The sequence below is a fragment of the Copadichromis virginalis genome, linkage group LG7, assembly GCF_057382275.1.
Source record: "Copadichromis virginalis isolate Kocher_CV1m ecotype Utaka linkage group LG7, C_Virginalis_male_GT1.1, whole genome shotgun sequence".
In the NCBI taxonomy this organism is placed as follows: domain Eukaryota; kingdom Metazoa; phylum Chordata; class Actinopteri; order Cichliformes; family Cichlidae; genus Copadichromis; species Copadichromis virginalis.
The window spans coordinates 26,741,620-26,758,340 of record NC_140624.1 but is presented as its reverse complement, the minus strand read 5'-3'; the positions used below and the strand labels follow the sequence as shown (position 1 = coordinate 26,758,340).

Below are 16,721 nucleotides of genomic sequence, written 5' to 3'. Positions count from 1 at the left end.
AGCAGTTTTATTCACACATTATAATAATAAATATGACACTTGTCTTAATGAGATCTTTATAAGATAAAGTGTTTTTACAAGACTTCTCTGTCTCTTCAGGTTTATGACTTCCCCCCATCAGTGAGTAAGGATGTCAGTGATGTTCAACCAATCAGAGAGGAGACGTATGATGTGCCACCTCACTTTGCCAAACTAAAGCCCCAAGTCCCCATCACTCCGGGCCCGTACTTACACAACAACCTCAGCAGCAATGATGACGAACCGCCAATTCCAGAGGATGTGTATGATGTCCCGCCCCCAATCCTGACTGATAAGCATTATCATAGGGACAGGAGTGGGGCCAGTCAGGCCCCTCAGCAGATCTATGACATCCCAGCTGTACTGCGTGTTGGCCAGGATGTCTATGACTTCCCCCGGGAACGAGAGGAGACGGGGGAGAGGGCTGAGCAGAATGTCTATGACGTGCCCCCACAGGTATGACAGCTACAGGGCCGGCTTGTTTAATCGCATGAAATCAAGTTTGTGTAAGATGTTCCATCATCATCATCATCATCGTCATCGCTATGCAGAGAGCACTGCTGGCTTTGTGACTCTGGCAGTGTGATGCTGTTGTGCTATTCAGACACACAGGAGCTCGCTCTTCAGTTAATGGTCTCGACAGCTTTATTCATGCAGACCCACAACAGTGACAGACAGAGCCGCGGTGCTTGTGTGATATTAATCACATGCTTCGTTGAACAGTATGTTAAGTGGTGTATAATATATGAGGTTGAACTTGTGGTTATTTTAATAACTACTTTAATAATTCAAAAGGCTGCATCCTATAAGTAGCTGTGTGAATGCAGCGATACACACACACACACACGCACACAAACTGTCTTACTTTTAAAATGAAAATGAACGGCTCCAGCTGCTGTATGATGCTGCAGTTATGATAAACTCAGGTTTATCTCACCAAGAAGCTCAACATTGTGTACAAACCCAGGAGTTTAAACATTAGTAGTGTGTTAACCTGACCTGAAAACATAGTCTTCATTGAAGGCTTAACACAAAATAGTGTTTCAGTTATCGTTTATTCATTTTAGGCTAGAATTAATGTGAAGTTGTAGAGCCAAGTTGATAACAATTTCAGCGAGCTAAGTAACCCAAAGATGTATAAAAGACATGTAGTCATATGTTGCATGCCTATAATGTGATGTGACTAGGTCGGACTTATTAAGGCTGCCATTATAAGTCGTGCCACGGCTGCACATTCATGCATGAAGCCTACACTTAAGATGCCATCAGATTAAATGAATAATACACCCCACTCTTGGCAGTAAATCCAGCCGTTATTAAAAGCTGCTGTTTAATCCAAGCTGTGACTGCTGTTCAGCTAGCGTCTCTGCTGTCTGGCATTGCTCGTGGTTTCTAATGAAGGGCTGCTTTGCAGGCCTGCTGGTTTTCACAATTTTGTAATTGTCAGTTTAACTGTGGATCGGTTGATTTTTTTTCTACTCCTCAGTCATTTGCAAATAATTTTCTGTTTATTATTCCTTTTATTCTCTCTGTAATAACGTGTATGTATTATTTTATTTATCTATTTATTTAGTCTTGTTTCCTTGTAAAAAAATAATAAGACCATCAATGCATGATTGTTTTACTGATGAAACTAACGCAGTTAGCTTAGCACACAATCAGGAAATGGGTGACTTGATTCTAATGCTACGCTAATGTGTTTTGCAGGTTGTACGTGATGCCCAGTCAGCCAGTGAAGAGCTGTCCATGTCTTTCAAGCGGCTGTCTGCCTCAAGCACAGGAAGCACAAGGAGCAATCACTCTGCTTCTTCATTAGATATGGTTCCTGTCCGCGACACCACCTCGCTTCCTGCTCCTGGCTCCATTCCAGGGAAACCCCTGGTCTTGGAAATGGATCAGGCCATGGAACGTCTGTCTCGTCTTCAGCAAGCTGTTGAGTCCAGTGTTTCCTTCATGATGTCATTCATCACAGGCAACTGGAGAAGCCCGGCTCATCTTGAAGGAAACCTCCCAGCCATTCATCAGGCTGCCGACAGGGTGCGTACCACTGTCCGAGATTTCTTAGAATTTGCCCGAGGCGCCGTGGCGAATGCTGCCCAGGCCACAGACCGCTCACTGCAGGCCAAACTGGGCCGCCAGGTCGGGAAGATGGAGGAGATCTTCCAGAATTTGATTCGACATAGTCAGAGCTTAGACGCTATTTCTTGGTCACACGCAGCACTCACAGCACCACCGCCGGGAGGGGATGACTTAGATCGACTGATCATGACGGCGCGAGGTATCCCTGACGATGCCAAGCAGCTTGCTTCTTTTCTCCATGGCAACGCTTCACTGCTCTTTAAAAAGACCACTCGCCAGCAGCAAATGCCTCTTCCTCCTATCCCAGGGGAGCTTAGTGGTCACACAACAGGATCTGGAAGTGGAAGCTATCAAGGAGGGGAGAAAGTGAACATTCAGTCACGGCCCCTTCCCTCCCCACCAAAGTTTACTGCTGCAGAAGAAGAGGAAGGTGTGGAGAGACCATATGAGACCACAGAGGAAGGATGGATGGAGGACTATGACTACGTACATCTGCAGGTACACACAGACACAGATTTGAGCCCTTTACAATAACAGGAATCACATATTAGCTTGGCAGTGTGACTGTATGTTTACATTAGCACATTTAGAAAATCCGCTCAGATTTGGCACTGATTGTACCAGAGCTCCCAAAGCTCCACACATCTGAAGCATCTGCTAATGAGTCAGTTATAGGAGGCTGGTGGTAGAGAGAGACAGCCTACGTATATAAATAACATAAGCAGAATCATATCAGTTCACTATTTTTCCTGCTTCTACAGCAGCTACTCACTACTGCTGGCTTGAGTGTCCCAAGAGACTTACTGTTTCAGTAGTCGTCAGGTCCAGTCACTCGGCCATAATGGTTTCAATCATTGTTTGGTCTTTAAACTTGTCTGTTTGACTACAGGGACTTAATGTTTGCTGCACTTAATTCCTAAAACCCCCTGCATGTCCAAGACCATCACATGAAGCCTTGCTATGCGTCATGAGTGTTTCCCTGCAGAAACGAAGTGTCAAATCACGGCTCTGCGTAAAAAAAGTCTCCTCTGTAATTGCAGCTTTAACTGGTACAAGCGTGTGAATGAATCTGAGTTTTCTGTGAGCAGCTGCTCTCCATTTCCTAAAACGCTCTGTGGTTTATGGGTGTCACAGTGGTGCAGTCGTTAGCACTGTCTCTCCACCAGAGAGAGAACTGGGCTCATGGCAGATTCCTACCTCTCCCTGAGCCCAGTTCTGCTGGAGGTTTCTTCCTGTTAGTAGGGAGTTTTTCCTTCCCACTTTCACCAAGTGTTTGCTCACAGGGGGTTGACTGATTGTTGGGATTCTCTATGTATTACTGTACGGTCTTTACCTTACAATATAAAGTGGGTAGAGGCAACAGATGTGATTTGGTGCTGTATAAATAAAACTGAATTGAATTGATCACACTTTGGTTCTGACCACTTACACAGCCATGACTTAAGAATTATTCTTTACTGTGTTTACTATGTCACATTGTTTGACACAACACTTCCGGAAAAAATACCAAATGCTCATTAAACAGTGAAAACATTACAAGTGAGGCTGTAAGACTGTACTACACGTTTTCTAATCAAAGAAGCCTCTGACAAGTATTTTAGCAAGACTAAGAAAAATATAAGAGGGAAAATGGTGCTCCAGCACTGATCGATCACTTCCTGTTTGTCACCAACAAAGATGTGTTTTAGATTGAGTGGTGTGTGTGTCTCTATGGGTGGGTGTACATGTAGTGTACTAACTGTGTGTCTATATGCTGATCTGTCAGGGAAAGGAAGAGTTTGAGAAGAACCAACGACAGCTGCTGGAGAAAGGCAACATTATCCGAAACAATAAGACACAGCTGGAGCAGCAGCAGGTACGTGTCTGTAGGACACCTCAGTGTGAGGACACCGGAGGAGCTGAGGATCAAAACACCGAGCTTCGGTGGACCATCTGCTTCTCCTCGCGAGCTGCCTCCTGTCTCCTACGCTACACCTCTACCTTCACTGTGCCTTACTGGTTCTTACATTTCTTTGACAAAGTCAGACCAAATAACAGTAAACAAATAAACTGCTTCAGTGGTTCTTAATAACTGAGGGACAAATGACCTCCAACACCAGCTCTCACACACACACACACACACACACACACACACACACACACACACACACACACACACACACACACACACACACACACACACTGTACATTTGTTACAAAGCTTTGAACTGTGTATGAAATTCTTTTGATTTGGATTTGGATTCATCACTACAAGCGACCCACTGGAGGTGGGAGTGCGAACTTTCACATGGCAACAATGAACAAAGGAAACCGACAATTCAATTCAATTTTATTTATATAGCGCCAAATCACAACAAAAGTCGCCTCAAGGCGCTTCATACACAAGCTTCGAACACAACCCAGATTTCAGAGCAAACGCCATTGCTCCAAATTGTTTACACTACAGCCTGCATTCATTTAATTATTCATTATTTATTATACTCTGTGCACTCTCTGCCTGCAATTTAGACTCATCAGTTAATCTAACCTCCCTGATTTGTAAGCCAGAGTTATGGAGGGCCGTGAAAATGCAGAGCAAATGTCACACAGAAAGGCCCTAACTGAGCAGGACTGCTTGCTGCTCCAGCAGCCAGCAGCGTTGGCCAACATGTGATTTTTCACTTTTAGCTGTTGCTTGCTGAAATAGAAAACAGTACGAGTTTTTAGTGGCAGCTTTTCTAGAAAGTAAAATCTGTCAGAGTTTGGTGGCTTAGTGTTTTGTTCAACCCAGAGCTTTAGTATTTAGTAGGTCAGTATGAACAGAACAGGCACAAATCTCAGAGAGGACTTTTGTTGGACAATTTAAAACAACGGAAAGAAATTCTAACTTGTTGTCATTGCAGATTCTAGTTATTAACTGTGTCTTCATTCTTTATCATCTTCCAGATTAAACAGTTTGAGCGTTTGGAGCAGGAGGTCAGCCGGCCAATCAACAACGACATGACCGGTTGGGTTCCATCCGCACACAACTCTCTGGCAAACTACCTGGCCCAGAACGGCTCTGGAGGCCCCGCCTCCTCCAAGTTGTGCCACGGTGACCGTCAGCTTATTCTCTTCTATCAAGAGCAATGCGAGCAGAACGTCACCACGGTGACAAATGCCATCGATGCCTTTTTTACTGCTGTCAACTCCAACCAGCCACCAAAGATCTTTGTGGCACACAGCAAGTTTGTCATTCTCAGCGCACACAAGCTGGTCTTCATTGGTGACACGCTGTCACGCCAGGCCAAATCTCCAGAAGTGAGGGCACGGGTAGCCCAAAGCAGCAACAGCCTCTGTGAAAAACTCAAAGACATTGTGATCAGTACGAAGACAGCAGCACTTCAGTATCCTTCCCCTGGAGCCTCCAGAGAGATGACAGAGAAGGTGAGGGAGCTTGCAGGGTGTACTCAGCATTTAAGGATGGTTCTGGGACAGCTCTTAGTGATGTAGAGGCAGAGGGGGAGGAGGAAAACAAACCAAACAGTGACTGAAATATTCCAGAACCTCGGAGCAGTGAATCTTCGCAGTAACACTGGGCAGACAACCCTCTGTACCCCATACAGCACTAACTAGGAGAACCTGGAGTTTGCTGGATCACAAAGTGCTGCACAAAACCCTGAACACCCTTCAGGTGTGTGAGGAGTCCCGTGTGCCTCTACAGGATGAGGCTTGCTATCTCTTACAGTCCTGGCATGCATGGAAATCCTGAGTGATCCTGTCCTTGGGGTCTGGGACCCTGTTTCGGACCGGGAGCACCAATTTTACTCCCATCCTTCGCTTCCTCCCTGTGCTGCCTTTCACTGGGACCATTTCATCCCATTTCCACTCTGCACTTTTTATTCTAGACAAAAAAAAAACAAAAACATTTTCTCGTCAGTGGGCTGGGCCATAGGCTGTAAAATAATCAGTGTAAATATTTAAGTTACCTATGTATTCAGAAAATCAGAAAAAAGAAGACTATAGCACTTGCAGTGCATACACGTAAGAAAAGATGGGAACATAACTGTAGTTTTTAGACAGAACATCAGTAACTGTCATATTGCTATACCGTATAATTAAAATGTAATATGGCTCTGATTCTCGATCCTAATATAATTATTGTTATGGATGTGTAAATTGCAGATGATATGTATGACTCTGTGTTGTCGAATGTCGGAATGCTTTTCCATCCCCAATACAGGCAAACTTTCCAAACCCCACACAGGAGCACGCCGTGTGTGTCTGAGCCGTCTGAGGCTTGCTGAGTTGTCCACTCTGCATCCGGTTCCCCCCGAGCACACAACGCTGCTGCCAAAACATGCCGACATAGCCGTGCAGGTGCGGGACTGCAGATGCGATTATTTCCACGCCATCTAAGATGTTTATTTTAATTTTATTTTATTTTTGAAAACTGTATGTATTTTTTAATAGGCATGTAAAAGTCAAAAGGAATGAGAGTTTAAAGACAGCAAATGCAATTAAACCTGCATTTCCTTTTCTCTGGTCTCGTCATATTGTGTATTTTTTATTATTAAATAGTTGAAAATGATACGTAGTGTCAGACTCACTACTGGAATTACCTGAGAAAATGCAGGCAGTTTGCACAGGTATCTGTTTTGCCATAATTTCCTAATAACCAAAGATGATCTCAGTTCTATGTATAAACGTCAAAGGTCTCAGTCTGCTACACGTGGTCAGCTATCAGATTTCTCTCTCGGCAAGAGAAAATTAGTAGATCTTCTTTTTTTTTTTTTAAGGTTAAAGGAAAACTGTCTCGTTATATTTTTATGACATTGAAGAAAGACTAATGGGAATGTGACAGGTTGGGAACAAAACCGGTTTATCACTTTATTACAGAAGCAAACATGTAGAGTAAAATTATTTCCCCAGCTGTTAGCACTCATGTTTATAATAATATCTGTTACTACAGAGCATTTGGAAGCCACAGCCTTTGTGAAAGACAACACGGACGCCTTAACAACCATCTGAAGTTCAAATGTTGTTCATTCCAGTGCTAATTTTCTCTGTATACCATCATTTCTATGCCACCTCCAAACTATAAACTCTGCTTACTGGCTGAAATGCTTATAGAGATGTTAATATGATTAATGAATCTTTACATATAATACTGTCTGAAATTTCAGATTAAATTTTATTCCACTGTAGGAAATTATTGTCTCCCCGCAATGAAAACAGACAAATTTCTAAGCATGGCCAGATTATAGATCGTGAAGTCATTTCATTTCCTCTCTGGTGAACCGTGGCCAGCAGTTCAGTTTGCAGAAAGCTTCTAGTACATGTTAAAAAAAAGAAAAGAATAAAATTAATTAAAAAAATCTCCTCCTCAATGCTTTATTATGTTTATATTCGTGTATGTTTTTTCTCATTTGAATTTTAACCTGAAAACATTGTCTATTAGCCTGGTTTTGACATGACGGCTACCAGGGGATGGTGTTGCCCTGCCAGTCCAGAAGCATCCCGCTGTCTTTGTTGCTAAGTGACGATATCACACTAAGCATGCCAAGTACGCTGTCCACGGTGGTCAAAGGAGCCTGTGGGAGACAACAGACACACAAAAGAAGAAAGTCACTGGAAAGGAAGCGGCTGGATCAGAACAAGCTTTATGATTTCTAATATGGGGAAGGCTAACAAGCTAAACGCTAAAAATGAAGTTTATTTTTGTTTGCAGTTTCAAGATTAGAGATTTAAAATGATCATTATTGGAGAAAAGGATGGTCGTGGTGTGGTTGTTAGCACTTTCATCTCATATCAACATTGATATTATGTAAAATGTAATTGGATTATCAAAAATAAATCAGAAAACAGAATCGGTGAGTGTTTCATGCTGTGTTTGTCTTTTTATTACTAAGCTGCTCTTACTTACCCTGAACTTACAATAATGCATCCAAATGTATAAATCTCAGAGCTAGTACAAGCAGTGATGTAATGCTAGGACTTACATTACGCTTGTCTAGTGAAACGTACAACGATATAAGGTTTTACATAAGCACAGTACTTGTTTGACCTAAAAGAACTTTCTGGAATCTGTAACAGAGATTTGGTGGGTTTCAGCAAATGTGATTGTTTCATATGAAAGCTGTTTAAAGGAAAACCATAATGTTTAAATGTATTCACTGAATAAAGTATTTTAAAGTTTCCATCACGTCACCTTTTCTCCTCCCATCTCAGTTTGGACCCAGCCTGGGTGTATGGCTGTCACCACTATATTGTGAGTCTTGAAGTCTTCGGCTTGACAGCGAGTCAGCATGTTCAGTGCTGCCTGATGACAGGAGAAACAGCACATTTCTTTATTGTTAAGCGTAATACAAACATATAAGTATTACACTTATTGAAATTATTATTAATTCTTAATCAATACAGGTGTCTAAAGCCAAACAACTGAACCACATGATGCTTTAATTACTGCGTGTCAAGCTCCTTTCACTGAATCTGGTCTATGTCATTGAATCACAGTTACTTATTAAAATGTTAGTAAAGAAAAACTCTAAAAGATAAGCACAGACAGAATAAACAAGTTTAGGAAGAAAGTCAGGATATTTGATTCTTTTTAACAGTACCTTGCTTATTCTATAAGGATACATCTGTGCTGCTGAGAAGGTCTCTGGACATTTCTCTATGGATGAAATAGCTGTGGAGATGTTGATGATGGCTGAGCTGCAGGCAGTTTTATTATCTAAGACAAAGTGGGACAAACAGATTAGCATCATGACTGGGAAACGAAAAGAACTGTGTGTGTGAGGATAGTTTGCATCTCTGAACCTGCACCAACCAACACGTTCTGTGATGCAATCCACCTGCGAAAGAATTCGAATCTATTTACTTTTGTAAATGTATTAATGCAGAGAAAACGCTCCACTCTTCTTTAAGTATAACTGTCTAGAATTCTGCATATTCTGTCGTATTTTCTAGTCCTATTCAGGAAAGGATCTGGCGAGATTACACCTCTCTGCTGACAAACTGTGTGTGCCCCCAGAAGATCCGGAGTGGCTTGATGGATGGATATAACGGTTGTATTAATGTCTTTCATTCATTGACAATTGAAGAATATTTAATTTCTTTGCTTTGAGCAAATCTTGGGTTTTTGGATCGCACTATGAAGCTCCGTCTGCTCAGTGTTGCAGCATTAGTCTGAATGTGAGCAGAGTGCAGCCCTGTACTCTCAGTTCATCCTGCTGCTTCTATCAGCAGTCAGATAATTAATAAACACCAGTGACCCACTTCCATTGGCAGCCATACGTGCCCATGCCAATCATGAGCTGTTTCTCTCCTCCACACTTTACTTTTCCATTCTGGTACAAAATAATCGCCATTTAAACGTTACTCTGTCTCTCTTCTACAAGGTGTCTTTGTCGTGTCTTCCTTCACTCATCTCCAACCAGTTGCAGCAATTGGTTGGCCGCTGCTCCCTGACCCTGGCTCTGTTGGAGGTTTCTTCCTGTGAAAAGGGAGTTTTTCCTTCCCACTGTCGGCAAGCGCTTGCTCATAGAGGTTGTCTGATTGTTGGGATTCTCTATGTATTACTGTAGGGTCCTTACTTTACAATATAAAGTGTCTTGAGGCAACCATTGTTGTGATTTGGCAATTGAATTGAATTGAACTGGCTTTAGGAGGTGGATAACTTGCAGCTAGGCAAATCTTCAACTCAGCTTTTTGTAAATTGGATATAATCTCATATTAACTCTTATCAGGCAAGCTAATCCCATTACTTTAATATGAAAGCTTAAATGGACCCCTGTACTGCCAAGCCGGGGTACCACTCACACATTTACAACACATTATTTCGTGCCTTTGAATTTTGCTTGTCATGCACACAGGACATTTGGGCTTAATTATTTTGCCTGCTTATAATTCAAAGTTATGGGGATCAAATCACTGACCTTCTGACCAAATAACCTAGTCACAGTTGCAGTGAGATGGAGCATGAAACCATAAGTATGTACTCACTCCACTGAGTGTTTTCCCAATGATGGTATCCTACATTCAACATAACATGAAAGAACAGATACATACCATTGCCCTTTGCAGAAGAATCCCTCTGTGCTGCTTTTTTCAGGAGTGGAAGAAACATCTGAAAGTACAAAACTTACAGTTTACATGTGTGAAATTATCGCACATTTAAAAAATAAAATAAAATGAAAGATGTGAAATAAAAATGTGAAACTCCCATCAAATATGTTAAACCTAAGAAATGAGTCTGTTTCAAAAATGTAATGTAAGGAGTAAAAAGTAGAGGTGTTTGGGTAAAAATCTGGGAAGTGAAAGTACAATGTTCTCAGAACATGAAATACTCAAAGCACAAATACCTGAAAATTCTACTTGCGTAACAAAGTATTTGTACTTCCCACGTCTGCAGAGAACAAACCAACCTTTGCAATGGTAAATGGTCCAACCACATTGGTTTCATACACCTCCATCATGTCGTTTTTCTTGGTAGCAGATAATGCTCCTGACAAGGCCGGTTTCCTAATACCAGCATTGTTGATAAGGATATTCAACCCAGCATCCCCGATCTGATCTTGCACAGCCTGCACAGCAGCTGAGATACTTTCCTCATCTGCAACATCTACAGGTAGATGTATAGAAATACAAATCATAATGACCAAGGTCTTTTGAATGTCAAAAAAAAACTGTGGAAGATTATGAGTTTAAAAAAAAGGTTTCATTTCTATGTATGTATTTGCCTTTGAATCTCAGATTCTCAAGTGAATATTTCAACACTTCCATTATTATGTGAGAGGCCTGATGAGATTAAAGTAAGGCACTATCAAAAACCTGAGTGCACCCGTAGTGGGAAGGTTCTCAGATTTTAATAACTAAGTTGTAAGTAAGAAATCAGTGCATAGACTCAGCAACACTTCCAGAATTCACTGTCTGTGAGCCTCCAGTGTTTTAGTGTCATAATTGGAAATGTTTCAGCACACATTTGGAAATAGTGTTGGAAGTGTATGCAGAGTTAAATGAAGGCGGATTGTTTTTACCTAGCTTGATTATAGTGATCTTTCCAGGATGTCGGGTGGTTAACTGTCTCAGTGCCTGAAGGGAACAGAAAGAATATATATAAATATTTATGTTGTTATTCCATGAAATCACGTCTATAGCCAGTGACTCACAACAGAAATGATTGATGTGCATACAAATCTAAGGCTTGTCCTCAGGAATTCCAGATTCCAAAGCAACAGTGTAAGGAGAACGTGTATGTACAGTTAAGATGTTAACTGTCAATAGCAAATGTATTGTCCAACAATCTGTGACTGAAGGGAAATAAATGAACAACCCGGAGAATGCAGCAACACTTAAATTGAGAACAACTAATGCACACCGATTTGTTGCAGACCTTATATACACTTTTCACTGTTTCGTAGTGATCAAAACTGACATATCAAGTTGCCTTCAACAGCTTTGCTACATCTTTTGCTTCTGTGCTGAAAATGGAGCCTGCGAGAGAAGTTTTGCGGCCAGACCCCCGTAGAGTTAGCCGTGCTACACCGTCACACTTTGAAACCAAATGAAAGATGTTTATACCAAATTTGTTGACTAGTTTTAGACTATTAGGTTAGCTTAGGCCTTGTAAAATGAAAATGGACCCCTCTTCATACTTTCATGACTTTTTTTATGTTGTATTCTCATAATTACAAGATGATGTTATGATAAAGTTATCTGCAGATGCTGACAATAACAACATAACAATTTATTTACAATACAAAGTTGTGTTGTTGTGATTTGGCACTATATAAGTAAAATAAGTGAAATGAACAGATGATACACAGTCAACCTTCACATGTGTGCATGTGAGGGTTGCTCTAGCAGTTGATGTGAGAACCACAAGAAGCATTTATGTGTAACAGTCTCACCTCAGTTCTGCTTCCTTCAGGCTCTCTGGAGCAGGCATAGATGTGAGCCTCTTGTCCTGTCGTCTCTGCCAGCTGTTTCACCAGCTCCAAACCAAGGCCTCTGTTGGCCCCTGTCACTAAAATGTTCCCTTTCAGTTCCACTGGCATGTTGGCTGATCCGCTGGTCAAACAGTAGCTCCTGCCTGACTATTCTTTTGAGAGTAACTGAGCATGTGTTAGAGTGTGCTGCCGCTGTTGCACCATTTGAAAAAAAAAACACCTTGTGTGTGACAACATAAGGTGGCTTGCAAAAGTATTCGGCCCCCTTGAACTTTCCCACATTTTGTCACATTACAGCTACAAACATGAATCAATTTTATTGAAAGACCACGTGAAAGACCAACACAAAGTGGTGTACACGTGAGAAGTGGAACGAAAATCTTACATGATTCCAAACATTTTTTACAAATAAATAACTGAAAAGTGGGTGACTGGGTGTTTTGTCACCTATTCCATTACTACTGCCAGCCAACACCAGAAAACCTATAGATTTTTATAAGCCAGTTTACAGCTTTTTCTTTTCAGAGTGCATAGTTAGCGATAGGATTTAAAGTATCCAAATGATGTACATTAAAAATTATTAAAAAAGGCTGTAATAGTGTCAAGACTATAAATATGTGGAAAGTGTGAGGTTGACCACTGCTGGAGAAAGATGAAGTTACCCAATGGCCAAACACAAAAAAAGAAGAAATGGCCTCATCCAGTCTTAGAAAACACAGTTTTGACAGAATCTAAAGTGAAAGATGTACACTAATGAAAAAGGGATCATCTCAGTCCAAAGACTTAAGAAGACTAATGTTTAATTTGTAATATTTATTACAAGATTACAAGGTAACATTATTATTATGTTCTTGTCAGTGCATATGCCCAAAGGTTGGATGTCCGAAGAGAAAGAGGAATTCTGGAGTAAGCTGGGAGAAAAAAGTTGTGGCTTTCTTACCTAATGCTCTCTAGTGTTTCGCCAGCAGAGCCAGATATTTTCTTCAGACTGTTCAAAAATAGCATTTATGATGAAATTGCTGAAGGCACAAGCTTTAAAGACAGGACAAGCAGTTTTGAAGTCAAATCTGAATCTGTCGTCAGAAGTTTATTAATAAATTTCAAAGTGTTTTCAGCAAGGGCACACAGTACACCCGGCCTGGCGAGGCAAAGCTGGAGTGTCGGACTGCAGCTTGTCGGTCTGGTGACTCAAACGGGCTCTCCTCCACACTGTCCTCATTTATAAAGTGCTTTACAAAGCTGGACATTACAGCTAACAACTGGAGTTTCAGTGCTGCTAGCCAAATAGGACGAGTCAATTACTGCTAAAGAGACAGACAGTGAAGGTGGAAGTATATCCTCAGTGTCTTAACATAAAACTCATTGTTGCAGCAAGTGGGGCAGCACAAATGTAATCCCCTTAAAGTGATGTTAACTAATGTAAGTGAAGGAAACGGCTTCCAGGGCCTAATCCGTGGATCGGCTTCCTCCGAGGCGTGGGCGTCTATCAGCAGAGATTGTACCTTAATCTGTAACACAGTCAAATATATTCTCAAGTAACATTCAAGCATGCCATTCAGCGTGTTAGTACGAGCTCGGGAGCAGCTTGGGAGAACAAGAAAACAGAGACTGCTTCAGGTTGTCTTCCCAAATCGACTCAACTTTATTCTCAAGTACAACAGTTTATATAGAGGGAAAAATTCATGAGTCAGCAGATTTATCAGTTTAAACCAGTACAGACCAAGATAAGGGAGCGTCTTCCTGCCCTTGGGTGAAGAAGCACCCTTTGTATAGTTTATCAGTTCAGCTACAATTATGATTATCTCAGCGACATATTTTCAAGGCACGAAATAAAGAGTTCTTTCATTAGTGAAATCTGAAACAAACCATCTGGCCTTCAACAGGCGTCTAAAAGATTAAGAAACTAATGTAGCTGAGGGAGTGATCTCTGTGGTATTTCAACCTTGTACCAGCCTGTGATTCTCACACATCAATTCTTGGGTCAAAGAGAAAAATAACTAAAACAAAGGGGCCTTATTGAATGACAGAGTTTTCCTGTATAATGTCACTATAAAACAATATCCAGTAAATGCTCCCATGGTACTAAAATACCTAACAGTAAGTTTATTAGCCGCAACCAACCAACCCGGTGACATAATGTCCTGAAACGACTCCCATCAGTTCATCTGCACGTAGCTGGATTTGAGCAGACAGTATGTCTGAACACCTCAGACTTCATTCGGCTGCTTCTGTCCTGTGTCACATCATCAATAAACACTAGTGTCCCAGTGCCACTGGCAGCCATACACCCCAAACCATCACACTGTTTTACAGATGATGTGATTTGGATCGTGAGCTGTTCCACACCTTCTCCATACTTTTTTCTTGCCATCATTCTGGTCGAGGTTGATCTTGGTTTCATCTGTACAAAGAATATTTTTCCAGTACTGTGCTGGCTTTATTAGATGTTTCTAGCAAAGTCCAATCTAGCCTTTCTATTCTTGAGGCATATGAGTGGCTTCCCCTTTGCAGTGAATCCTCTGTATTTACTTTAATGCAATCTTCTCTTTATGGTAGATATGGATGTTGATATGCTTACCTCCCAGAAAGTGTTGTTCATTTTTATGGCTTTTAGGGTTTAGGGATTTTATGGCTTGATCCACCACAACTGTGTTCCGTGGACGTCCAAGTCTTTTTGCATTACTGAATTCACCAGTGCTTTCTTTCTTTCTCAGCATGTACCAAAATTCAGATTTTCCCACTCCTACTGTTGTAACAATTTCTTTAATTGTATAAACAATGCATTTTACTATTGCAATGTAATGTTTATAAGGTTGGGGGAACCTGCAGTCAGCTGAGACTGAGGAAGTCACTTGGGTGAGTGATGAAACATTTCATCCACTGAAAATGTTACATCCAGATTAACAGAATCAACCTTTTGGGATTTGGATGAAAAAACTGTTTTTAAATGCTCCCAACTGTGGGTCACCACATGTACATGCCCAAGTTGTGACTGGGTTGCCCCGAGCAAATAACGTATTGCCAGACCCCGTAAATTTTACCTTGGTAGTCATCAGCGACAGCTTGGAGACTGGGGCCTCAGGACTCCAACAACTGGAACAACTGGACTCCAGCCAGACTCATCAGTGAGCATCAGTAATCTTTTATGGTGTTCTCTGCTGGGGCAGCAGTATCTCCACTGGGTAAGGGAGAAACTGAACAGGCTGATCAAGAAGGCCAGCTCTGTTCTGGCATGTCCTCTTGACCCAGTGGAAGGATTCAGTGACAAGACGATGCCACTGAGCTGTCATCCCCATCACTCCCAACCCTGACAGCACGGGGTGGGAGTGACGGTGCACCCACAGTGTGCAAATTGTACCAAACTGCAAAATACTTAGCTATGCCTCTAATGAAACCTCTGCTTGCTCTGTTTCACTTCTGCAACATCAGTCTTTCCACAGGTAATACCCATATGTTGATTCATGGTTTTCATCAGTTTTCAGACTACTGCAGCATATTTTAAAAGGGGTTATGTGCTGTAAAAGACAAAAAAAAAAAAAAAAGTTATTCTTCTCCGTATTCAATCCTCAGGTACTGCTGTGATGCTTACACCTATGACTAAGTCCCACTTTGCTAGGTGCACTTGTTCAACTTTTCATTAAATCAAATATCTGATCAGTCAATCACATGGTAGCAACTTAGTGGATTTAGACATGTAGACATGGTCAAGACGATCTGCTGAAGTTCAAACCAAGCATCAGAATGTAGAAGAAAGGGGATTTAAGTGACTTTGGCCAAGACATGGATGGTTCTGCCAGACAGGGTAGTCTGAGTATTTCAGAAACTATTAGTCTGCTGGGATTTTCCCAAAGAAATTTATAGTACAAAAAAGTACCATAAAATATTCAGTGAGCAGCAGTTCTTTGGTTAAAGAAGAGGTCAGAGGAGAATAGCCAAACTGCTTTGAGCTGATAGAAAAGCAACAGTTATTCAAATAACTACTCAACCAAACTGCAACCAAGGTATGCAGAAGAGCATGTCAAACCTTGATGTTGATGAGCTACAGCAGCAAAACAACTGCTGCTTCTATCAGCAAAAGACAGAAAAAAAAAATCAGGCTTTTAGTTGCAAGCTGAACAACAGAAAAACAGAAAAACGTTGCCTGGGTTGAGTCTGAATTTCTGCTGCAACATTCAGATGGTAGTGTCAGAATTTAATGTAAACAGCACGACAAACTGATCTCACCTGATATCTCAAATCAACAGTTCAGGCTGCTGCTGGTGTAATGATGTGGGGGTATTTCTGTGCTACACTTTGAGCGCCTTAAATGATCTTTAACACCACAGCCCACTTGAGTATTATGGCGGACCATGTCCATCCCTTCATGACCCCAGTGTACCTATCTTCTGATGGCTCCTTCTAGATTAATAATGCAAAGAAACTGAATGTTTTCAAAATACACTTCTCAACCCATCTGCCTTCTCTCTAGGTCCTGAGCACTAAAGACACAAGTATTGCTAGAGACTTTGGTAGAAATGTGGATTCTGGGAAAGTTCCCAACACCTGTTGACTGTAGAAAGTGATTGCCTCAGGTGGCAGAGTAGGTTGCCCACTAATTGGAACTTCAGTGGCTCATTTCCAAATCCTCCTGTGCTTATAGATGAATGAGACGTACAAAGTGCTAAAACTGAGTACAAAGGTGTTATGTAAGTACCAGTTCATTTTACCAAAGAC

The 16,721-nt window shown here is 41.4% G+C and overlaps 3 protein-coding genes across 5 annotated transcripts in view; 2 read left to right on the top strand and 1 right to left on the bottom strand.

Moving 5' to 3' along the window:
* Positions 1–6,596, top strand: part of bcar1 (BCAR1 scaffold protein, Cas family member) — a 48,508-nt gene extending 41,912 nt beyond the window's left edge. For all 3 annotated transcript variants that reach the window (XM_085462747.1, XM_085462748.1, XM_085462746.1), the window contains exons 5-8: positions 100–474; positions 1,726–2,595; positions 3,863–3,952; positions 5,023–6,596. In XM_085462747.1, coding sequence (XP_085318873.1) covers positions 100–474; positions 1,726–2,595; positions 3,863–3,952; positions 5,023–5,568 — 1,881 coding nt within the window. In that variant the 3' untranslated portion in view covers positions 5,569–6,596. The remainder of the gene's footprint in view (positions 1–99; positions 475–1,725; positions 2,596–3,862; positions 3,953–5,022) is intronic.
* Positions 1–16,721, top strand: part of dnajc24 (DnaJ (Hsp40) homolog, subfamily C, member 24) — a 412,088-nt gene that overhangs the window by 188,860 nt on the left and 206,507 nt on the right. The gene's annotated exons all lie outside the window — the stretch shown is intronic.
* Positions 6,921–15,321, bottom strand: LOC146705151 (uncharacterized). Its single transcript, XM_085462750.1, has 7 exons — positions 11,970–15,321; positions 11,097–11,151; positions 10,485–10,681; positions 10,129–10,186; positions 8,676–8,791; positions 8,267–8,377; positions 6,921–7,649 (listed from the first exon to the last, which is right to left on the bottom strand). The coding sequence occupies exons 1-7, from the start codon at positions 12,114–12,116 to the stop codon at positions 7,536–7,538; spliced, it is 798 nt and encodes a 265-aa protein (XP_085318876.1). The 5' UTR covers positions 12,117–15,321; the 3' UTR covers positions 6,921–7,535.